At 56.8% G+C, this 24,113-nt stretch overlaps 1 protein-coding gene across 1 annotated transcript in view; it reads left to right on the top strand.

Annotated features, from left to right (window-relative positions):
* The first annotated feature begins 439 nt into the window (after positions 1 to 439).
* Positions 440 to 24,113, top strand: part of MXRA7 (matrix remodeling associated 7) — a 32,604-nt gene continuing 8,930 nt past the window's right edge. The window contains exons 1-5 of the mRNA XM_054393860.1: positions 440 to 772; positions 872 to 997; positions 8,886 to 8,981; positions 10,652 to 10,712; positions 18,111 to 18,210. Of these exons, the coding sequence (XP_054249835.1) occupies positions 440 to 772; positions 872 to 997; positions 8,886 to 8,981; positions 10,652 to 10,712; positions 18,111 to 18,210 (716 nt within the window). The remainder of the gene's footprint in view (positions 773 to 871; positions 998 to 8,885; positions 8,982 to 10,651; positions 10,713 to 18,110; positions 18,211 to 24,113) is intronic.

The following is a 24,113-nucleotide window of genomic DNA, read 5'->3' as shown; positions in this document are numbered from 1 at the left end:
CAGCTGCCCGCAGGGAGCACCCCAGGAGACAGGAACCTTCCCAAGACACACAGGAATGGTGCCAGTGCGTGTGCAGAGCGGCTTGGGAGCCACTTTTTGACTACAGGGCTGTTTAATGAGCCCTTCCTGTCCCAACCGGCCGTGCATCAGGCAGAGCTGCACTGCTTCCAGGACCTTTTGTCACCCAGCGCCCTTCTCCCAAATACCACCTGTGGGTGCGGGCAGAGGGGGGTGGCTCCGGCTGCGTGCGGGAGGTGGATGCTGAGGGCTGGGAGCGGGGGGGGCCGGGGCTGTGGGCAGGGCCCAGGCAGATGACGCCGGGCAAAGCCGGCAGAGCCTGCCCAGCCCCTGCCCAGCCCCGCCGCAGCCCCAGCGGGCTGGTCGCGCTCCCTCCGCGGCCGCGCAGTCGGGTCGAGGCGGGCTCCGGTAGCAGGGCAGGATGGACGTGGCCATGGACTTCTACCTGGCTGTCCCGCTGCTCTTCACCGTCCTGGCCATCGTCCTCGCCTCCGTCTTCGTGAGGCTGCGGAGAGGCGAAGGGGAGAGGGCGGCGGAACGGTCCCGGGAGCCGGCAGCGGCTGAGCCGGCCCGGGAGGGAGAAGCAGCGGCCGCGGGGCCGGAGGAGGAAGGGAGCCGGGCGCCGGTGGAGGAGGTCGGGGCGGGAGAGGAGGGGAAGGAGGCAGCTGGAAAGCAGCAGGAGGCGACGGCGGAGCTGGGCCCTGCGGCCGAGCCCAGCCCCGCGGCTCCCGAGAGCATCCTCCAGCAGCCGCCGGTCCCCGAGAGCGTTCCCCGGCAGCCTCCGGCCCCCGAGAGCGTTCCCCGGCAGCCTCCGGCCCCCGAGAGCGTTCCCCGGCAGCCTCCGGCCCCCGAGAGCGTTCCCCGGCAGCCTCCGGCCCCCGAGAGCGTCCCCCGGCAGCCACCGATCCCCGAGAGCATCCCTCGGCAGCCGCCCACCGAGCCCCGGGAGCCCAGTCACAGGGACGATGAGGAGAGCAAGGTAAGGCCGGCTCCCCACGGAGCCTTTCCCCGTCCCCGGGCTCACCGCAGCCGCTGTGTTCCCGTCCCCCAACCCGCAGTGTCCTTTCTCGGGTGCCTGCGTTCCCTGGGGTTTTCTTCTGAAAAATTGGGGGGAGGGTGTCCCAGCAAAAGCCGGGGTTTGCACTCTGCAGGGGACAAGCCCGTTGTCCCTGAGGGGGGGCAGTGAGTGTGTGTGGGGCGTTGCAAGCTTCCTTTCACCACCCCGTCCACCACCACGGTAGACTCTTAAAAATGGTCAAGACAGGGAAGATTCAAAGGAAGAGAGACGTGCATGTCGTTGAGAGCCTCTCCTGCCACACATACAGCTCCTGGGGGCGTCTTCTTCTCCCATGAACTAATCCAGGTGCTCGGGGGACACCTTTATTCTTCATCTCTACACCCTCTTTCTGTGGGCTGGCAGCAAACTGTCCCCTTGCTGGCTGTCCTTCCCTGCCCCAAGGGAAGAGGCTGCTCTCCTCCTCCCTTCCACCCCCAGCAGAACACTGATCCCAAGCTCTGACCCTTGGCTGAACTGGGGGGGCTGAGGGGTGCCTATAAACACCCAGTAAATCCTCCTCCAGCACCGGATCTTGTTTAAAAATAAAAGGGCGCCCCAGTGCCCGTGGAAGGAGCCTGCTCTGTTCTTGCCCAGCTTGGCTGGGACTCGATGACAACCCGAGGTGCCTCAGCTCCGTCTGTGGGTGGCTTTCTCTTGTCCCAGTGCAGGGGAGTCTCAGGAGCTGGGGAGCACTGAGTGGTCTGTGTGGGCAGTGTGTTAGGTGGGGAGCACAGCCCCAGGGCCTGCTGGCTATTCTTAGCAGCATTTGTAATCCTCAGAGACTGCATCCAGGCTGCAGGCAGCCTGCAGACAGCCCCCGCCTTGGGGAGCATCTCCGCTGACTCACTGGATGGCCCTGGGCAGGTCTCGGGGTTGTGCACCCCCCTCTGTACTGTGATGCAAGGCCCAGGGTGAGCCCTGAGCTGCTCTCGGGACTGGGACATGGATCTGCCTCCCTGTGCTCCTCCTCACTTCCCCTGGTTGTTTCCGAGCCTCGCAGCTCTCCCTCTCTCCTTCCCAGTACTCCTTGGCTGTGGGTATGACTCTTGAGCAGCTCCCTCCATTGTCGCAGCATCCTGGAAGCCACATCTGTTCCTCTGTCCCCGTGATTTATTTGGTGCTTTTGAGTAGCAGGATTTGAGTCAAGCTGGAGAGTCCCTGGGCCTCTGTGAGCCAGCTGGGTCCCTGCAGGGCTAGCTCAGCAGCTAGGCTTGCCACCCAGCTGGAGCTGCTCTGGAGCCTGGGGAGTACTCAAGGATCTCAGGTGAAGTGATCTCTGGAGAGCTCTCTGATGAAGTGCAGCACCCCATCAGGACAGCTGACTGATTCCAATGTGCCAGAGCTCTGCTGTCTTGCTGGCTTGAGTCTTTGGCAATGTTTCCCCTCCCTGCTGACTGCTCTTCAGTCATGGTTTTGAACAGGCACTACTGCGATGTTTGTCACCTTCAGAGATGGGCTCAGCAACTTTATCCCCACTCCAGGCACAGGATTTTGCATTCCCAGAGGCAAGCTCTTACTCGAGGTGCAGGGAGTGTTGTGTCCCCTGGGAGTCTGGCTGGGCTGTGTTGGACTGGGGTTTCTGCTGCACTGCCCTCAGCCCCTTCCAGCAGAGCAGAAGTGACACCAGAGCTGTGAAGGGTCCTGGCCAGTTCTTCCTCCTGTGTGGGCAAGGCAGGATGAGTTGCCCTGGACCTGAGCAGCATCTGTTTGGGAAGAACAGGAATCGGGTGGTGGCTGTGATCTGGGTGGTGGTGGAAAGCAGTGGGAAGGGGGAGGGATGCTTCTTACTGCTGAGTAAGTGTTGGGGAGTGCTGGCCTGCGCGTGATCCCAGTGCTGCCAGGGCTGCTGGGCACAGGCTGGCAGTGCCGCGGGGCTGGGTGGCACGGCGGGGCAGTACGTGCGGCTCCGGCAGCGCCGCACACGTGTGAGCTGAGAGCAGCTCCCAGCCTGCTGATCCGGGGGCTGACCCTGCAGGCAGAGTCGGGGAGGCCATCCACAGCTCAGCAGGGTCTCACCTGGGTTCCCTGATTTTGCTCCCTGCAAATATCCTCAAAGCTGTTTCCTCCTCCTCCTCCTCCAGCTGAGGCCGAATCCCAGCAGATGTGGCAGGCAGGGACGGGGCTGGCCTTGGGCAGTGCTCTGCAGGCAGCTGCTGGTGGAAGCGTGCCCGACCAGCCCCAGCTTGGCTCGGCCGAGGGCTGCGGTCCCCTGATGTGACTCAGCAGCCACCATCCTCCTGCAGGCTCGGGGCGCCTCGGTGCACCAGCACGCCAAGCGCAGTCCCTTGACCTTTCTTTCCTTGTTCTTTCCCCCCTCCTCCCTGCTCAGCTCGCACTGCACCATGCTGGGTCAGGCTCTCTGCAGCCATTAACCACTCGACCAAAATGCTGATGGATGAACCCTCTCAGGGACAGCAGCCTTGCCGTGTTTAATGGCTGGCTGGAGCTGTGTGCCCTGCTGCCTCCTTCCTTCCCTTCTCCCTGCCGCTGCCAACCAGTGTCTGCTGGGGCAGCTGCATGGCTGCAGCTCCCACCTCCTGCAAGGGCAGGGTGTGGTGTGAAACCAGCTAGTAAAATCCGTGTGGATTCCCTGCCCCTCTCTTGGAGGAACAGGGTTGTTGGGTGCCCATGGCTATAAAATGAAGCAGTGACAGAGGAGGGAAAAGGGCCCAGGAGTCCTTGTTTCTGTTAACTGCTGGTAGTGGTTCCCCTTGTCTCTGCTGGCTCCCAGCAAGGAAAAAAAGTTAATTAGTGTGTCACTGCCTGTTCTCATCCCCATCCCCAGCTCGTTAATGGGTAAGGCAGCACTGTCAAAGCGATCCCCTGGTGAGAAGCTGTTGGGTGGGAACGGCAGCGTCGCTGGAGCTGCTGAGCCTGGGACTTGGGAGAAACACCCAGGAAACATCAATTGTGTAGTGAGTGTTTCTGTCCTGGAAATGGCAGGTGGCAGGGACAAGGTTCTCAGTGCTGGTCTGGAGCTGTTGCTGGGATACCATTCTGGCCAGGATGTTCTGGAGATGGGAAGGGTGAGTGGGCAGTGCCAGGCTCTCAGGCCTGCACAGCAGCCTGGCTGGTTTGCCAAGGGTTAACTGCAGCTGGTGGCTTCAAACGTTGCAGGGTCAAGTGGGTGACAGCGGAGAGAGAGAGGAGACAGCTCTGGAGGTGATTTGGTAAGGGGGCATTAGCACTGGGATGCCCAGTTCACCCCAGCCCTCGTGGGGATGTCACCTGGATGGCAAGGGCACAAAAGGAATGTCACCTGCCTCTTCTGCAAAGCTTTTGATGCATTTCCCCTATGCCCCCCTCCCTTGTCTGTGCCTTCTTGGGGGCTCTCCGTGCCCCTGGACACATCAGCCAGCAGAAGCACAAACCAGGCAGCTCCCAGCAGGGACCCTTTTTAAATGTAAGAAGTCAGCATCTCCCTCTCTAATACCTCCTGCCTGCCTTCCCCGTGCCTGAGGGGAGAGGGTGTCTAATTAGTCTGGCTTTAATTAGAGGCTACGCAGGCTGCCTCTGGGCTGCCACTGGGCTGGGACAGGAGCTCGTGTCCTACAGTGTAGTGGGGAGGGACAGGAGATGTTCTTCCCCTCGTGGGCCCCTGCCTGCGTGACACAGAGCTCCAGCTGGACCTGTAAGGGTGTGGGTGTGCCCCAGCTCTCCCCCAGAGCAGCCAGGGGCAGTAACAGATGCATCATCCCCTGCAGTGGCTGACGTGTGGCACCTCCCCAGGGAGCCTGTGCACTGTTGTGCCCCTCCTCTGCACCCCAGCCGCGGGGCTGGCACTGGGATGTGCTGTGGGGCACGGTTGTGTTGGGGCTTTGTGTCCTCTACAGCAGGTCTGGGAGGTCAGGCTGCTGCCCACTCCCTTCTGAGCTGGTTACAGCCTCGGGAGCCTGCCCAGAGCTGATGCTGGAGCAGAGCCTGTGACGACTCTGCCTGCTGAAATGTCCACCCATGTGGAGGCTGCTGGGTGAGCCTCCAAGGTGAGGGCAGGCAAAGCCTCCCTGCTCCCTGCCCGAGGCAGCCATCTGGCCCATCTCTGGCAGCAAGAGATGTCCTGTGCTGGTGCCTGTGGTGTTCACTTCCCAGAGGCTGGAGCAATGAAGGGGTGGCAGTGGATGAGCTGGCTGGGTGCAATGCCTGGGGTGCTGCACCAGCATGTGATGGTGCCCACAGGGGTGGGTGCTGCTGAGCTGGGACTCCTCAGCCTGCCATGGGGCTCCCCACCCCACCATGGGACGTGCTGGTGTTCTCCTTATCAGACCTGCTGCTGTCCGACCCCTTGCTGAGGGCTGGCTGGCCACAGTGCTCCAACAGGGCTCTGGCCACTCCATGGCTTGTCCTTGCCTGCAGCAGTGACAAGGGGCAGATGCTCCCCACGCTTTGGTGGGGGTCAGACCTGCTCAGTGCTGCCTCCACACAAGGTGTGTCCCTGCCAGGCACCCCAGGGCTGGCAGGACCACTGCCCAGTAAAGGAGGATGGAGAACCACAGTGGTGGGGTGAAAGGGAGCTGCTGATGTAGCAGCTGCTTTGCTTTGCTACATTCTACCCTCCTTTTCTTTTTTCTCTTCCTTTACTTCTCTTCCTTTTCTTTTTTTTCTCTTCCTTTTCTTTTTTTTCTCTTCCTTTTCTTTTTTCTCTTCCTCTTCTTTTTTTCTCTTCTTCTTCTTTTTTTCTCTTCCTCTTCTTTTTTTCTCTTCCTCTTCTTTTTTTCTCTTCCTCTTCTTTTTTTCTCTTCCTCTTCTTTTTTTCTCTTCCTCTTCTTTTTTTCTCTTCCTCTTCTTTTTTTCTCTTCCTCTTCTTTTTTTCTCTTCCTCTTCTTTTTCTCTCTTCCTCTTCTTTTTCTCTCTTCCTCTTCTTTTTTTCTCTTCCTCTTCTTTTTCTCTCTTCCTCTTCTTTTTCTCTCTTCCTCTTCTTTTTCTCTCTTCCTCTTCTTTTTCTCTCTTCCTCTTCTTTTTTGTCTCTTCCTCTTCTTTTTTGTCTCTTCCTCTTCTTTTTTGTCTCTTCCTCTTCTTTTTTGTCTCTTCCTCTTCTTTTTTGTCTCTTCCTCTTCTTTTTTGTCTCTTCCTCTTCCTTTTTGTCTCTTCCTCTTCCTTTTTGTCTCTTCCTCTTCCTTTCTGTCTCTTCCTCTTCCTTTCTGTCTCTTTCCTCCTCCTTTTCTGTCTCTTTCCTCCTCCTTTTCTGTCTCTTTCCTCCTCCTTTTCTGTCTCTTTCCTCCTCCTTTTCTGTCTCTTTCCTCCTCCTTTTCTGTCTCTTTCCTCCTCCTTTTCTGTCTCTTTCCTCCTCCTTTTCTGTCTCTTTCCTCTTCTTTTCTGTCTCTTCCTCCTTCTTTTCTGTCTCTTCCTCTTCTTTTCTGTCTCTTCCTCTTCTTTTCTGTCTCTTCCTCTTCTTTTCTGTCTCTTTCCTCCTCCTTTTCTGTCTCTTTCCTCCTCCTTTTTTCTGTTCCTCTTGGCTTTTCTCTTTCTGGCTGGCTCTCTCCTGTTTGCTTTCTTTCCCTCTTGCAACCTCTTGCATCAGGCTTTGGAGCAGAAAGTGCAGCCATAAATGGCAACACACAGGGCCTGGGAGTTTAATCCAAGATAATTTTCTCCCCTTGCTTTGCTGCCTGGGATCTTCCCCTTTCCTGGAGCTGGAGTGGGGCACTCATTTGTCTCCATCCTGCCCATAGATCCTTCAGCAGGAGAACAGGGAGAGGGACACACCAGCCCCCATTGTGTCCCTTCTGAGAAGGGAAATCCATTTCTCAGAGAGGCTTGTGCTGGGGATGGAGGAAACAGGAAGGAACTGGCCCAGAAATGAGCTGAAAACCAGATGAGGATGTGATGGGGAGCCCAGCCTCCATCTCCATAGGGCTGGGAGAGGGCTGCTGTGGTGGCAGAGCCACCAGGGGGAAATCTGGGAGGACAGCACCAAGGTCCTGCATCTGCACTGTCTGCCCCTGGGTGGCACAGGGCTGTCCACGGTCACTGCTGCCCACGCCTGAAGTGTCCCTGGAGGGCTTGTCCTTGCTCCTGCTTTGGTCCAAACCCTCCACTGCTGGAGTCAGCTTCATGCATGGACATCTTGTCTGTTGGCTGTGGAAGCTGAAGGACAAAAGCCTGCCTCTGGTGATCCAACAAATGCTGCAGCTCTAAAGCCAAGAGCTGCCAAAAGCCAAGACTGTATGTAAGGTAATTGCCTTGCTGGGGTTTAACCCTCTGGCTTCTGGGCTCTCCAGGACTCTTGGCAGGCTGTGCAGAGCAGTGGCTCAGACCTGAGATGTGCTGTGGAGCAGGCTGGGTCCATCCTGCCCACCAACAGGAGCAGGCAGGGAGCACAGGGTGCAGTCCTGGTCCTGCTTGGCCTCAGGGCCAGGCAGCTGCCACTGAACATGTCCCCATGCAGCAGTGTGATCTTTGTTTGCTGCAGCAGCTGGCCTGGGCAGCCTGTGTCAAGTCTCCTCCAGATGCTCCTGGATAATGACGTGCATGATCTCCCTGCAGAGCCTCTTGCTGCCTTTTCTGTCATGCAGGGAAGCTTTCCTGGTGGGCTTGCAGCCATGGAGAGATGCTGGCTTGCAGGCTGGAGGTCAGAGCACTCAAGTCCCTGCTTCTCCAGCAGCTCCTGCTGCCTTCTAGCCCTGGCCCACACTTGCCTTGCCCCCCACTACTCAAAACAGGCTCCTTGCATCGTCCTGGGCTGTGCTGCTTCTACAAGAGCAGTGCCTGGAGTGCCATTCATGTCCTCTTTGGTTGTCAAGTCTCCAAGCTGTTGTCCTAACACCTTTTTCCTCCACTTTTTGGGCTGCAGGATGCTGCCCTCCTCTGACAGAGCATCCTGTGGGTCTTGCCCCGTGGCTGCAAGGAGAACAGCCACAGCAGCAGCCACCAGCCATAGCTGGGCCAAGGAGCCCTGAAACTTGGGGATAGGCTGCTTAGGGAAGTGGGGATGCTCTTTTGTCTGCCCCAGCTGCCAGGGGCTGTGGGCACAGCCAGGCTCAGGGTGGGGGCTTTATCCCTGCTGATGGCTGCTCAAGGCAGCCCAAAGGCTGCTCCCAGCCTGGCATTGGCATTTCACTGCAAGGCCAAGGGACACAATGTCCCTGCTCCCTGCCCACACACATCCTCCTCCACGGCTGCCCTCCTGGCACAGCAGGCAGAGGTTCAGCTGAGAAGGGTTTGGACTGGGAAGGGGCAGGGGAAGGAAAGCTTCATGCTGGGGGTGAGGCTGATGTGGGGCTGAGAGGGCAGGGAAGTCCCAGTTCTGGGACTGCAGCTGGGGCACAGGAGGGTTTCAAGGGGGTTGTTACCCTGCAATGGAGAAAGCAGCTGGCAGTGCAGCCTGCAAGTGCTACAGAACTGAGCACACTGTGCTGTGCTTCTCCCCTGCCCTCCTGCCAGCCCTCATCTGCTGCATCAGCATCCTGGGGAGCTGCCTCCAGCCCTGCCAGGACACTCAGACATCTGTGCCCAGTGCTGGCTGAGCTGCTCCCCCTCACCCATGGCTCCTTATGTCCCAGTCCCATGGGCTGCTGCAGAGGGCACCTCAGGAGCTGGAAGAGGGGAGATTGAGAGTGGAGATTAGGAAGAAATTCTTTCCAGTGGGGGTGGTGAGACACTGGAACAGGTTGTCCAGGGAGGTTATGGATACTCTCTCCCTGGAGGTGTTCAGGTCCAGGTTGGATAGGGCTGTGAACAGCCTGGGCTAGTGGAAGGTGTCCCTGACCATGGCAAGGGGGGTTGGAACTGGATGATCTCTAAGGTCCCTTCCAACCCAAACCATTCTATGATTCCATGGTTTGTGCTCAAAGCTTTTTTTCCCTCTTTCCAGATACCACCCTTGGGTGCCTCACCTGGGTCCAGCCATGGGCACACAGGACAAGTGGAGGAGGGATGTGACCATTCAGCACTTTCCAGCAAGGAAGAGGTGTGTGGGACAGAGAACCAGAGAGTGGCACAAGGGACACTATGTTGGCATCCCTGCAGGGATGGGTCATCATCTGTGGGTGGCAGTGGCCATGCAGAGGAGGACAAAGCTTGCCTGCTGTACTCCCCAGGGTGGGACTGGGTGGGCTTTTAATGGCTTGGTCCATTTAAAGCAGGGGGAAGCAAGGCTGAGGCTGCAGATGTGCTCTGGGGTGTGCAGGGAGCGAGTGGGGCCATGCCAAGGCAGGCTGGGGGCTGTGGCAGTGTGGCAGCAGTGGGTGCAGGCAGCCCTGGCAAGGCAGATGGAGGGGAGGTCGAGACAGGGGCTGCAGCATGGGGGGAAGGGAAGTGCTGGCAGCTGCCTCTAAGCCATCCAAGCAGAAATATGTTGAGCTGCAGTGAGCTACTGGCTGCCATGAGGAGGGGGTTCCCAGCACAGCCATGGCATGTTGCTGTTGCCTGCCAGCCTGCCATCCCTGGCTGCTGGCCATCCCTGGCTGCTGCCTCTCTGCCCCCATCAAATGGTTCTTCCTCTGGGTTGCAGCAGAGATGCTTTCCTTCCTCAGAGGTTTGGCACCCAGCTTTTCTCCTTGTTTCCACTGGTAAATGCTCAGTTTCTGATGCCTAGGCAGGGAAGAGGTTAAAATATCCTTTCTTGTGCCAGCTCCTGGAGTCAGGTGTCCCTGGGGTCGTCCTGGCTCCCAGGGAGAGGGAGATGTGACAGGGAACTGCTGCCCAGGCCTTGTGGCTGAGTCACCAGGGCTGAGCATCCCCTCCCTGAGGCTGCTCCTGTGGGTGCTTTCCCCAGTCCCAGCCACCCCCCGAGGAGCACTGGGTGTTGGGTGGGAAGTGCCCATGTTTGGAAGCAGTGCCCAAAATAGCAGTGGCCATGGAGGGCAGGGGTCTGGGTGCCATGGCCTTCTGGGGAGCTGCAGAACAGGGTGGCAAGAAGAAGCCAAAGGGCTGTGAATAATGCACATTCCTCACTGATGACAAACTAACCTACTTCTGGGTGAGGGCTGCAGGCTGTGCTCCAGCAGTTCATCTCCTGTGCACTGCAGAGCCAGCACCCAGCTCTGCACAGGCTCCTCCTCAGGTCCTCTTCATTTCATGGAATCACAGAATTGTTAGGGTTGGAAGGGACCTCAAGGATCAGCCAGTTCCAACCCCCCTGCCATGGGCAGGGACACCTCACACCACAGCAGGTTGCTCACAGCCACATCCAGCCAGGCTGCAAAAACCTCCAGGGATGAGGCTTCCACCACCTCCCTGGGCAACCTCTGCCAGTGTCTCACCACCCTCATGGGGAAGAATTTCTTCCTAACACCCAATCTGAATCTACCCATTTCTAGTTTTGCTCCATTCCCCCTGGTCCTATCACTCCCTGACACCCTAAAAAGTCCCTCCCCAGCTTTCTTGTAGCCCCCTTCAGATCCTGGAAGGCCACAAGAAGGTCTCTGCCACTGACTAGGGGAAGGGAACCAGACTAATGAACCTCGCTCATTAACAAGGATCCTTTTGGCCTGTTCTGTGAAGGAGGCAGGGAAGGGGTACCCAGCCCTCACCCCAAACTCTGCCTCCCTGTCCTGTGGGCTCTGCTGTCCCAGCCAAGTGTGGGTTATTTAGCACAGCACCTTCTCCTCATGGCTGCTCTGGTTTTGGCTCCTCCAGGAGGAAGATCTGAACTCAGAAAATGAGAAGCTGGAAGTGAGAGAGCCAGAGGATGAGGATGGTGAGTACCAAGCAAGCCAGCACTGTGCAAGGAGGGCACAGACAGGTCTGAGGGGCTGAAGCCCCAAGTGCTTGGGGATGGTCTCCTTCCTCCAGGAAATGTAGAGGAAGTTCCTCCCCTGGCAGCAGCCCATCTCTTGTTCCCCAGATGCCCTTGGGCTGTTTGCCATGGGGTAGCTTTGTGATGAAGCTGCCCCAGAAGCTCCTTGCTCACATCCAGGACGATCTCCAGGGGCTTTAGTCAGAGCCATGTTTAACTGATTAGCCAATTAGTTGATTGGAAAATGATTAATTGACTAATCGGAGTGACAACTGCCATGCTTGTAAGAAAATGAAACAGATGGTGCCATGCAAGAGTGTGTGTCTGAAGGGGGCCTCTGGAGGTGCTGAGATGTCCCCAGGAGCCTCTGCTTGGGGTGGCTGGGGACAGGAGGAGAGCTTGGGGTGTTCCCCCTTCCCTGCCCCACTTCCCTGCTTGCTCTTTCTAAGGTGCTGTGTGGCAATCCCCAGCTCAGGAGGATTACTCCTAATGCCACAGAATCAAATTGTAATCCTGGTGCTGTGCCCATGAGGTGGGGGAAGTGCCTCTGGGATGGGGGCTCCACAGAGACACCCATTCCACCCTGCTGGGCTTCCCCACACCACTGGAGGGCAGGGGGGTTACCATGTGGGACTGCAGCAGACCTGCTTTGAGGAGGGATGGATGTATCCTGCCCAGAGGGTGCTCAGTAATGCTGCTCTGCAGGCTCTGCCTCCTTCAGCCCTGCTTGAGGGCTGCTCCAGCACTGTTATGCATCCCCTGAAGTGGCTGTGTCTTGGCATCTGAAAGAGCTGATGGCCCCTGGCCATGAGTCATGGCTAGCCCAGCACCCTCCCTAAGCATCTCCTGCAGACAGCCACCACCTCCCCTTCTGAAGGAGCTGCACCATTTCTGCAATGCTTTATAGCAGGACTGGACACAGTGATGACTCATCCTGAGCAGGAGGCAAATGGGGAACAGCCTCACTCCTTCCTTCAGGGCTCTCCTGAGCATCATTTGGGCCTGGCCCAGCTCAAGCTATTTTGCTGCTACCTGCTGAGCCCACAAGCAGAGAGGGGTCACAGAGGGTCTGTCACCAGCCTGCTGCAGTGGCCAAAGCCACCAAAACCACTTTCTCCCATTTTCAGACGTGGCTTGCAGGGAGGATGCTGGAGTGAGCACACTGAGAGGAGAGGTTGGGCTCTTGGGGCTGCTTTTGCCCTGCCAGCCCCAAATCACAGCCCTGGCAACCTCAGGGCACGGCCATGAGAGACAAATGTTTTCTTTAATGTGAGCCCAGGGAGGCTCTAAGTAGGTCACCTGGTGTTTCTGGGGTGGTTTTGCTGCCCATGGGAAATCCCAGCCTCCCCTTTTCTGTGTCTTCCTTGGAGCTGGTTTTCAGTCTGCCAAGAAAGTTGCTGAGCTCTGAGGACAGCCAGAGGGTTCCAAAGCCTCACACTGGCTCCTCTTGAAGCATGGCATGTGGGCAGGGAGATGGGTAGATCCCTGCCCTCCCCCTTCCCTTATTCTTTTCTGATGGGGGGGATATAATCAAACTGCCCTTTTGGGGACAGGCAAACCCCCAAGCCTCCATTTACTTGGCAGGAAAAAAAAAAAAAAAAAAAAGGAAAGGATCTTAATTGTCCTTGCAAGCAGGCAAGCTGGACAAAGGTAAGCAAACAGCTCCTGCTCTGCAGCAGGGTAAGAAACAGGATGTTACACCCTCTGCTTTCATTCTGTCTCTGAATATCTCCCAGAGCAGCAGGCAGCTGAATTTTCTTTCCATGCACTATTCTGGCCACCCAAGGGGCTGATAAGCCACAGCATTCCTGCTTGTTTCCAGCTGGCCAGACTTGTTTGGCTGCCCCTTCAGAGGGTTTTCCCACCAAAGGAAGTGGGATATGACCAAGCTGAACCTCCAGGGCTGTGGGACTGGAGTGCTGGGGTTTGGACACTTGTGAAGGTGCCAGCAAAGGGTTTGCCTCATCGTTCCCCTGGGAGCTCCCATAGCATTTGGGGATTAGAAGAAGGCTCCAGGTCAGGAACTAAGCAGTAATCCAGCAGGAATCCACCAGGATGTCTCAGGGAAGCTCCCCAAGATTAGGGACATGGAGAAGGACACAGAGCTGTTGGAGTGAGTCCAGAGGAAGGCCACAAAGATGGTCCAAGGGCTGGAGCACCTCTGCTGTGAGGACAGGCTGAGGGAGCTGGGGTTGTTCAGCCCACAGAAGACTCCAGAGGGACCTTCTAGCTGCCTTCCCAATCCCTGAAGGAATCCTACAGGAAGGCTGCAGGGGGAGTTTTTGTAAGGGTGTCTAGAGGCAGGACAAGGGGAATGGTTTGAAGCTGAGGGAGAGTAGGTTTAGAGTGGATCTTAGGAAGAAGTTCTTCAGTACAAGGGTAGTGAGGCTCTGGAACAGGCTGCTCAGGGAGGTTGTGGATGCCTCCTCCCCGGGGGTGTTCAAGGCCAGGCTGGATGAGGCCTTGAGCAGCTGAGTCTAGCTGAGAGGTGTCCTTGGCCATGGTGGGAAGGTTGGAGGAGATGATCTCTGAAGGTCCCTTCCAGCCTGAGCCATTCTGTGGTTCTGTGATGTAGAGAGGCAGGGGGCACAGTGGGTATGAGCAGAGGGCACAGTGGGTATGAGCAGAGGGCACAGTGGGTATGAGCAGGGGGCACAGTGGGTATGAGCAGGGGGCACAGTGGGTATGTGCAGGGGCACAGTGGGTATGAGCAGGGGGCACAGTGGGTATGTGCAGGGGGCACAGTGGGTATGAGCAGGGGGCACAGTGGGTATGAGCAGGGGGCACAGTGGGTATGTGCAGGGGGGCACAGTGGGTATGTGCAGAGGGCACAGTGGGTATGAGCAGAGGGCACAGTGGGTATGAGCAGGGGGCACAGTGGGTATGTGCAGAGGGCACAGTGGGTATGAGCAGGGGGCACAGTGGGTATGTGCAGGGGGGCACAGTGGGTATGAGCAGAGGGCACAGTGGGTATGAGCAGGGGGCACAGTGGGTATGAGCAGAGGGCACAGTGGGTATGTGCAGGGGGCACAGTGGGTATGAGCAGGGGGCACAGTGGGTATGAGCAGAGGGCACAGTGGGTATGTGCAGGGGGCACAGTGGGTATGAGCAGGGGGCACAGTGGGTATGTGCAGGGGGGCACAGTGGGTATGTGCAGGAGGGCACAGTGGGTATGAGCAGGGGGCACAGTGGGTATGTGCAGGGGGCACAGTGGGTATGTGCAGGAGGGCACAGTGGGTATGAGCAGGGGGCACAGTGGGTATGTGCAGGGGGCACAGTGGGTATGTGCAGAGGGCACAGTGGGTATGAGCAGGGGGCACAGTGGGTATGTGCAGAGGGCACAGTGGGTATGAGCAGGGGGCACAGTGGGTATGAGCAGGGGGCACAGTGGGTATGAGCAGAGGGCACAGTGGGTATGAGCAGGGGGCACAGTGGGTATGAGCAGGGGGGCACAGTGGGTATGAGCAGAGGGCACAGTGGGTATGAGCAGAGGGCACAGTGGGTATGAGCAGAGGGCACAGTGGGTATGTGCAGGGGGCACAGTGGGTATGAGCAGGGGGCACAGTGGGTATGTGCAGGGGGCACAGTGGGTATGAGCAGGGGGCACAGTGGGTATGAGCAGAGGGCACAGTGGGTATGAGCAGAGGGCACAGTGGGTATGAGCAGAGGGCACAGTGGGTATGTGCAGGGGGCACAGTGGGTATGAGCAGTGGGCACAGTGGGTATGAGCAGTGGGCACAGTGGGTATGTGCAGGGGGCACAGTGGGTATGGCAGGGGCACAGTGGGTATGAGCAGAGGGCACAGTGGGTATGTGCAGGGGGCACAGTGGGTATGTGCAGGGGGCACAGTGGGTATGTGCAGAGGGCACAGTGGGTATGTGCAGAGGGCACAGTGGGTATGAGCAGAGGGCACAGTGGGTATGTGCAGGGGGCACAGTGGGTATGAGCAGAGGGCACAGTGGGTATGTGCAGGGGGCACAGTGGGTATGAGCAGAGGGCACAGTGGGTATGAGCAGGAGGGCACAGTGGGTATGAGCAGGGGGGCACAGTGGGTATGAGCAGAGGGCACAGTGGGTATGAGCAGAGGGCACAGCGGGTATGTGCAGAGGGCACAGTGGGTATGAGCAGAGGGCACAGTGGGTATGAGCAGGGGGGCACAGTGGGTATGAGCAGAGGGCACAGTGGGTATGTGCAGGGGGGCACAGTGGGTATGAGCAGAGGGCACAGTGGGTATGTGCAGGGGGGCACAGTGGGTATGAGCAGAGGGCACAGTGGGTATGTGCAGGGGGCACAGTGGGTATGAGCAGGGGGCACAGTGGGTATGTGCAGAGGGCACAGTGGGTATGAGCAGAGGGCACAGTGGGTATGTGCAGGGGGCACAGTGGGTATGTGCAGGGGGGCACAGTGGGTATGAGCAGAGGGCACAGTGGGTATGAGCAGAGGGCACAGTGGGTATGTGCAGGGGGGCACAGTGGGTATGAGCAGAGGGCACAGTGGGTATGAGCAGAGGGCACAGTGGGTATGTGCAGGGGGGCACAGTGGGTATGAGCAGAGGGCACAGTGGGTATGAGCAGAGGGCACAGTGGGTATGAGCAGAGGGCACAGTGGGTATGAGCAGAGGGCACAGTGGGTATGAGCAGGGGGGCACAGTGGGTATGAGCAGGAGGGCACAGTGGGTATGAGCAGGGGGCACAGTGGGTATGTGCAGAGGGCACAGTGGGTATGAGCAGGGGGCACAGTGGGTATGTGCAGAGGGCACAGTGGGTATGAGCAGAGGGCACAGTGGGTATGTGCAGGGGGCACAGTGGGTATGAGCAGAGGGCACAGTGGGTATGAGCAGTGGGCACAGTGGGTATGTGCAGGGGGCACAGTGGGTATGTGCAGGGGGCACAGTGGGTATGAGCAGTGGGCACAGTGGGTATGTGCAGGGGGCACAGTGGGTATGAGCAGAGGGCACAGTGGGTATGAGCAGAGGGCACAGTGGGTATGTGCAGGGGGCACAGTGGGTATGAGCAGGGGGCACAGTGGGTATGAGCAGAGGGCACAGTGGGTATGTGCAGGGGGCACAGTGGGTATGAGCAGAGGGCACAGTGGGTATGAGCAGGGGGCACAGTGGGTATGAGCAGGGGGCACAGTGGGTATGAGCAGAGGGCACAGTGGGTATGTGCAGAGGGCACAGTGGGTATGAGCAGGGGGGAGGGTTCTGTTGAGTTCCCAGCCTGCTGCCATAGCTGCAGGCATGCTCCATGTGCTGGCAGCAGTGGCCCTGCAGTGGGTGGCACACTCAGTCCTGTGCAGATCTTGTTTTGCACATCTCCCATTTCCCCACCTACAAGGCGAGGCCCTGAGCAGCCTTTTGCATGGAGGTCCCCAAGGTCTGGGAGAGCTCTGGCAGCAGCTGAGGGCAGGCAGGAGCTTGGGGTTGGACAAATCACTAAATCAAGCAACTGACCTTGGGCATGAGGAGAAAATCCTTGAGGGCTGTACTGAGTGGGAAAGAGGGAAGCTGCTGCTGCTGAACCCTTCTGGGTGTGGGGAAGAGAGGAGAGGGGCTGGGGGGGTTCATTTTGGCAGCTAGAGGAGGAGAGGCTTCACGGAATGACAGAAGTGCCTAGACTGGAAAAGACTTCAGATGGTAGAGTCCCAGCAGCAGCCTGACACTGGCAAGTCCTTGACTAAATCATATCCCTCAGCACCACAACTACACAGCTCTTAAATACCTCCAGGGATGGGGACTCCACCACCTCCCTGGGCAACTTATTCCAATGCCTGAGAACCTTTTCAGTGCAGAAACTTCTTCCAATATCCAACCTGAACTCCCCTTGGTGCAGCTTGAGGCCATTTCCTCTTGCCCTATCACTTGGTAGCTGGGAGAAGAGACTGACCCCCAGCCTTCCACCACCTCCTTCAAGGGAGTTGTAGAGAGTGAGGTCTCCCCTCAGCCTCCTTTTCTCCAGACTAAATGAATCACATTTCATGAATGTGGGGCCTGTTAATAGCAGCAGTGAGGATTGGAAGAGGCTTCCTAGGTGGCTGGGGAAAGAGGATGGGTCCATGGTTGTGCACCAGGTGAGGCTTTTTCTCCTGCCACGGAACCTGGGGGAGTTTCACCACTTTTGGGGGTCTTGCTGCTGCTGGGAGGTCTCATCTTGGGTTGTGGCTCATGTGCAATTGGCCAGGGCCTTGCAGATAGCACAGGACCATCATCCTTTTGTGGACCCCTCAGAGGGATCCCCAGGGCTCTGAGGGTCTGGGGAAGCAGCAGATGTTTCTGGGTGGCTGTGGAAACGGCAGCGCTCGATGGCTCGACGTGAAGCAGCTGAGTCCTGCAGTCCTTGGGAGATAAAAGCTGGCAGATAAGCAGCCCACAGATAACCACTGAAGGCAGCTATCCAAAGCAGCCTCTCTTCCTGGGCTGACCTCCACTCCTGTTGTTCTCTCCCATCCACAGGGAGATAAAGCAGGGGAGAGGTTTTAAAAAGCAAACAGTGCTGGAACAAAATCCGATTGGGGAAGGATCAGCTTTGGCTCAGGGTCTGTGAGCTTTGGTGCTGTAATTAGCACAGGGCTGAGGCTGGGGAGCTGGGCATGAGAGCACCCCAAGGCCTGCAGAAGCAGACCTCAGTTTCCTCTTCAGATCCATTGGTTGGTGAGAGAGGGACTTGGCCCCAGCTGTGTTGGTGCTCCTGGGGCTGCCTTGGCTCAGCATCGTTTGCAGCCCCAGGATTGGCAGCGTGGTACCTCCTTTTCCCACACCCTTTGTCCAGGCCTGCAGGAAAGCTGCTGGGCTGCATGGCCTGGGACAGCTTTGCTCATGGCACCATCTGTGAGCCCCAAGGGCCCCTGGATTGAGCCCCAAGGGCCCCTGGATGAAGGAAAGGGAGGGAGAAGGAATGCAAGTCCGGAGAGGAGAAGCAGAAAACGCTGTCAGCTAATCCAGACAGGATTAGCATATCCTGATAAGCCAAGATGTGCCTGCAAGGCTGTGAATCCAGGAGGAGCAAGAGCACATGATCCCATGCTGCAGGATTCACCTGCATCTGCTTCCAGGCAGGGCTGCTTGCTCACAGTGATCCTTGCCCCTTCCGGACACAGCTGCAGCCAGGACTCCTGCTGTCCTCTGCCCACCAACGCCTTGGCTCCCCAGTGCAACCCACACAGCTTCCCTGACCCTGCCCAGGCCTCCTGGATGAGGAAAGGAGTTCTGGGGTGGCCACAGAGTTTGGGGGGCATGTGCAGGAGCAGGGCTCAGCGAGCAGCTCAAGGGAGCGAGCCCACTGCTGTTGATGGTTGCTCTCAGGAGCTGTCTGGCTGATGTGATCTCCTGCTGTTCTCTCTCTCTCTCTCCCCCTTCTCCAGCTTCAGATGAGATGTTCTCATTTAAATACAGTCCTGGAAAGCTGAGGGGAAACCAGTACAAGTCAATGATGACCAAAGAAGAACTGGAGGAAGAGCAAAGGTAAGCTGAGTTTGCTTTCTCTTCTTGCCCAAGGCCACCTGGTTGGTGACCTCTTGAAGCAGGCTGGGTGTGTTCAGACCTCTCTTGCTTCTCCCCATACTACTTTGGCAGCCTAGGGCTCAACATCTTATGGTCCAGACCTCTTCCACCCAGGAAGCTGAGAACAAATAAAGTCACATTGATTTAGGAGATGGAGACACTGTCTCCCTATATACCTCTGGAGCTGTTCCAGCTCCTTCTCTGAATCCTTAGACCAATTTTTCCAGCTGATGCAAGCTGGTGTGGTTCCCCTGATCCCATGAGCACCACACTGACCTGCTCAATCACCCCTTTACCTGGGGATGGCCTCCAAACTGAGGACATGGACATAGCTCAGAAATTCTGGAGCAGAGTGAGTGAATGTGGAGCATTAGAGCTGAGGCTGAGACTGGAAATGTCTGTCCTCAGGGCTGGCTCCTCAGCTCTAAGTGGTGGGGCCTGCTAGAGATGGAGAGCTATCCATCTCACACCTCCTGTTAAAGCTTCCTCCTGAGCCTGAGCCCTGCATGAAGAAAGGAAGAGCCTTCCTGTTCTAGCTGAGACTTCCCAGAATATCCAAGGGGAATCAACCCAAACCTTGCACCTCAAGCTGTGCAGCCCTGCCCAAGCCAGTCTGTGCTGTCAGGGTGAAGTTCCTGCCCATGTGTGGAAGGAGTCCTTCAGCCCACACTAAACCAGAGACATCACCCCCCCAGCCAGGGGCTCTGCCTTCCAAGCAGGCTCTGTGGCAGGCTGCTCCCCAGCAGCTCACACCCCTTCCCTCTTGGCATTTCCCAGTGGTGGCTCAACAAGCCTGGGAGATGCTGTTGTCTCCATTGCTGTCCCAAGGGCTGTGGGACCCAACTCTCTGCACCTAGGGATTTGCCAGCCCTTGCCCATGATGCCATGGTCTAAGCACCAGCACAACTGGCATGGTGTAAAGGCCTGATGTGGACCCAGTGGCAAGTTGAGCACAGCAGGGAAGGCAAAGGCTGGAGGGATCACACCTTGCCCCTGAGTCAGGCATGCTCCTGCAGGCAGACCTTGCCCTGAGGCCCCTGAGCAACATCTCTGCATTGCCAGGGGCTGGGCTGGGCAGGGCTTTTCTCCATGGCATCAGCAGAGCATTGCAGTAGGCAGTGACAACCCAGAGAGCTGCCCAAGGGCTGACCCTGACACACTGTGGTCCTGGGGAAGACTCAGGTGGTGCTCAGTGCAGGTTGCCTTCACTGGCAGAGCCTGCAGCCATTCTTTGCACTTCAAACCCAACAGGAGCTGTCTTCCCCTTCTCCCCTGGCTTCTTGGCTCCCAGTTGTCTTCAGAGCTTGGGCTTCACCTGCCTTACAGCAGGAGCAAAGATCTGCAGGGCTGTATGCTCTGGGGTCAGCAACAGAAGTCAGCTCTGGTTTCCTCTGGCACAGGGTTGATTCTGCATTAGTGGCATCAGGAAAAATGTTTGCTTTCTTCCTTTTGTGATATCTTTATTGTGCCTGCAGCCCCCAACCCATGAACTGCTGGGCAGGTGTCAGTGTGTTTTTCACCTGGGGAGGGTGGTGCTGGAATGAACTGGGGGAATGTGAGAGGAAACCCATGGGGCTCAATGGAAATTGCTTTTCAGGATCCTGCGAAGCACCAATGCCAAAAACCTACCTGCAGCAGGCAAATTCAAACTCTTTGCACCAGCAACTCCACCCAAAGCAGCTGAGGAATTGCTGCTTGGGTTTCCAGGGCCAGAAGCCCTGTAGGGCCTTGGGCTGGTTCCTGTGTGGCAACAAATGCTCCTGCTGTCACCTGGGGACACTGAGGGGACGTGGGGGTTTTGTGCTCAGGACTGCAGCACAGGCTGTGGGGGGTGGTGGAGCCTTGCTGGTCGTGTGGGACCTCTCAGGCACCACTGTTCCCATCTGGAGTGGTGCCAGGGTAGGACAGTGCACCTAGAGCTGAAGGGACAGTGGCTGGGCAGCAGGTCCCTTGGGGGCTCTCCATGAGCAGCCTTCCACACTGAGGGCCACTGGCAGATGTGTGTCTCCTACTGCTCCTTTACTTTCTTCTCTTCCATATTTGTGTTGTTCATTTCTCTAAGGCAGCTCTGTGATTTTTCTTTTTTTTTTTTTTTTTTTTTTTGTAATTGTGATTTTTTTTTTTTTCCCTGTGTGTCTTGCTTTGTTGCTGGCTTAATTTTTTTCCTCCCCAAACCTTCACTGCAGCATCAGCAGCTTCTCATTTCAGGCCTGGCAGGTGGTGCAAGGGGGCAGGGCTGCTGCCAGGTAAGCTCCCAGGCGAGCTGAGCGCAGCAGCTCAGCCCCACTCCTGCATCCTTCTCCCTCATCAGTCCCATCCCTCTTCCCACCTCCATGCACCCCCAACCATGCTGCTGATCTGCTGTGACCCAGGTTTGCCACCTTTATGTTGCAGGATTGAGCTGACCTCTGATCTCACATCTCTGTAGCAAGTACCTTAGGTCCTGGGCCACAAACATGCTTGCAAATCTCTTTGGTAAGGACACCCTGTTTGCTAGCAGTAGTGGTACCCCTGATAACCTCTGCTCATGTGGTTTGGGGAGGGATCTGGGTTTCATTTTCTGGGGGGAGGGTTTGTGTCTGAGCTGTAGTTGACTGCCTGTTCCACCTTCCCCCCCACCTCCCTTCCCTTTCCCTCCTCCTGACAGATTAATGAGTCCATTCCTCTCTGCCTCCATCTCACTTCCCATGAGTGCTCCAAGGGGAACAGGGACTCTCAGCTCTTCCATCTTGGATGCCTGAGGATGGGCATCCCGTGAACACTTATGTTTATTGATCTGGAAGATCAGGGCTGCTGACTGAGGGGGTCATTAGTCCTAAACTGAGTCTGGTTTAGTCTTTCTTTTGGGCTGTCACTCTTCCAGTTTTCCCATGGACCAGCAGGTTCCCACGTGAAGCAGCTTGGAGACCCTGTTGTGGCCTTCCAGGATCTGAAAGGGACCTACAAGAAAGCTGGGGAGGGACTTTTTAGGGTGTCAGGGAGTGATAGGACTAAGAGGGGAATGGAGCAAAACTAGAAATGGGTAGATTCAGGTTGGATGTTAGGAAGAAATTCTTCCCCAGGAGGGTGGTGAGACACTGGAACAGGCTGCCCAGGGAGGTGGTGGAAGCCTCATCCCTGGAGGGGTTTAAAGGCCAGGCTGGATGTGGCTCTGAGGATCCTGATCTAGTGTGAGGTGTCCCTGCCCATGGCAGGGAGGTTGGAACTGGCTGATCCTTGAGGTCCCTTCCAACCCTAACAATTCTATGATTCTATGTAAGCAACATCCCAAAAGTGCAAATGGGTCCCCAAGGCTCCCTTGGACAACTTGTGTTGATCAGTAATCCATGAGTCCTAAGTTAGGGACTCCTGAGTTTTGGAGGTGCCATTCACTGGAAGAATTCCTTGCCTTTTCCAGGACTTCAGGCAGGAGAGGACAGACAGGCAGCAGAGTGAGTTATTTAACCAACACCCCACATCTGCTCCAACCTGCATCACTCCAGAAGCTGTGCTTGTTCTTGCCAAGCATTCATTTGAATCTTGTGGCTTCAAACTGGAGCTAAATCTGGACTCAAAGGGGAAAGAATGTGACCTTTACTGAGTGATGCAACTTCCTGCTCCTGGTTACTTCAGCCTTAAAAAAATAGAGGGACTGCTCAGCAAGGGAGGGGAACAGTGACTCTAGGTGGCAGATGCATCTGCTCAGGTGGTGGCTGTGCTGCAGCACACCTGGTGGGTCACCAGTACTGCTAGAACAGAAGCACATAGCCTTTGCTCCCCTGGGGGAGAAGAAAAGCCTGGGCAGGAAGGGGAAGGGTGCAAGGGAAGGATGCAGCCTTTTCCCAAGCCAGCACGGTGTATTTCCCAAATCCTTCTCTTCTGCACCTGAAGCTTCTGGCCACCTCTTGCCAGCTGCAAGCCACAGAGCAAAGTCCCAGTCCAGGCTGAGAAGTGACTCTCAGCAGTGCAGCTTGTCCCAGTTCAGACAGGGCTGAGTTGAGTAGGGACAAGACACAGCCCACGAGGGCTGACTGGTAGCTGTTGCTGACCTGGCTGGGTGCCTTGTGCATCTAGATGAGGGAGGAAGAGGAAGGGCTCCCCAGTGTGCCTCCAGGGCCTGGCCACCAGGGATGGATTGAAGTGATCTCTGCCAGCTGCTCTTCAAACCTCCCTTGAGGTTGAAAGAGGGTAGTGGGGATTTTTATTGAGTTAGAAAGGAGTATGAGCAGGACTCTGCTGAGCACTGGCAGCTGCAGCAAGGCTTCACTCCTAGTAGAAGAGAAAACAATCAGGGGAAAGGACTCCCTCGAGTCTCTCTTTCCATGAAGCAGAGCAGGTCCCAGCCAAGTTTTGGTTGGTCTGAGTGATGCCAAGAGGTTGAGCTCTCTGTGCTCTGCACTTGCCACTCTTCACTAGGTGTGTTGGCTGGAGAAAGGAGAGCAGGCCCCAGCTGACAGTCTGTGGAAGGGTCTCTCCCCTCTGTCCTTTCTCTTGTTTCTGGCACTTAGGAAGAGGTGAGGGTGGAGAGTCAGAAGCTGCCCCATGAGACCTGAGCTAGTGCACCCTTGCAGATCCCCTGAGCAGGGTCCAAGTGAATGGCACCAAAGTGCTCAGACATGCTCTGCACTTTGCAGGTGCACTCCTGGTGATCCCCCAGAGCACAGCTCAGTCCCTGTAAGACTAAGGAGAAGGTTGGGATTGACTGCCCAGATTCCCTGGCTAATGGGCTCAGTCCCAACAGCCACATGACCCATCCTAGGAGCAAGTTCTCCTGCCTCTCAATCCTCTCATCTCCTGGCCAGCCAGGGGTGGGTTGAGGAGACACTGCTTGAATCCAGATTAGATTTAAGCCCAAGGCTGGGCTGCAAGTCGGAATTTTTGCCAGGAGAATTGGATGGCTGTAAATCTCAGGCTCAGTCCTTTTCTGGGTGGTAATTTAGCCATGGAAACTGGGTTCAGAGTGCCTCTTGGTGACAAGGCACTGAATAAACCTGGGCTTGGAAACTGGAGTTTCAGCAAGGCAGGGTGCCCTGGACAGGCTGGCTCTAGGGAATGACAGCCAGGAGAGACTTTTCCCTGCCCTGACAGACAGCCTGGATCCAAGTGGGTATGCAGCTGTGGCTTGAGGGAGAACCATTGCTGAAGGTTGGTTTTGAAGGAGACAATGCTCCTGCTGACAGCTCTGGAGCATGCAAGGGCAGGAAGAAGCTGCAGGGGGTTCATCAGTGTGTTCATAGGCTTGGACCTGCTCTGAACATCTCCACCTCTGGTCCTCACAAAAATAAAAGTGGGTGGGCTGGACTGGAGGAGGCTGCATTTCAGGAGAGCTCTCCATCAGCATCTGTCCCTGTCCACCCCCTGCATTGCCATCTCATAGCCCTGGCTCACTTGCTTGCTCCCTCCTCTGTGTGGCATGGGGGCTGGGCCTGTTTCTCCTCCCTTCTGCTAACCTTCACCCCCAACCTAGCAGCTTTGCTCTCCTCTCCTCTCCTGTCCAGCATGGTGCTTCTTTTTGGATGTGGGACACTGGTAAGTTTGGGCTTTCTTTGGGGGGTTTTATTGTTTTTGTTTGCTTTTCATCTTCTGCAGCACAATAGTCACCCTGGGCTGAGGGAGGAGTTAGCAGCAAGGGACTGCAAAGCCAAGGGCCACGGGGGGCCCTTCAGGTCAGCTTGGCCACTGCTTCACTGCAGCCACCAGCCAGGGGGATAGCACTGACCATGGGCAAGGCTGCTGCCAGCCACAAAGTGAGAGGCATGACTCCTTCCCACCTGCCTCTTGTGGGACAGGGGCACTGTGTGTTTGGGGGTCTCCACTGAGCTCCCCCTGCTCTGGTGCTCCCTCCCTGGGTGCCAGGCTCTGCTTGTATGAGGAGGGAGGCTCCT

This window comes from Indicator indicator, chromosome 29 (genome assembly GCF_027791375.1).
Source record: "Indicator indicator isolate 239-I01 chromosome 29, UM_Iind_1.1, whole genome shotgun sequence".
In the NCBI taxonomy this organism is placed as follows: domain Eukaryota; kingdom Metazoa; phylum Chordata; class Aves; order Piciformes; family Indicatoridae; genus Indicator; species Indicator indicator.
Note: the sequence above shows the minus strand (reverse complement) of the source record. Positions and strands in the feature narration are given on the sequence as shown.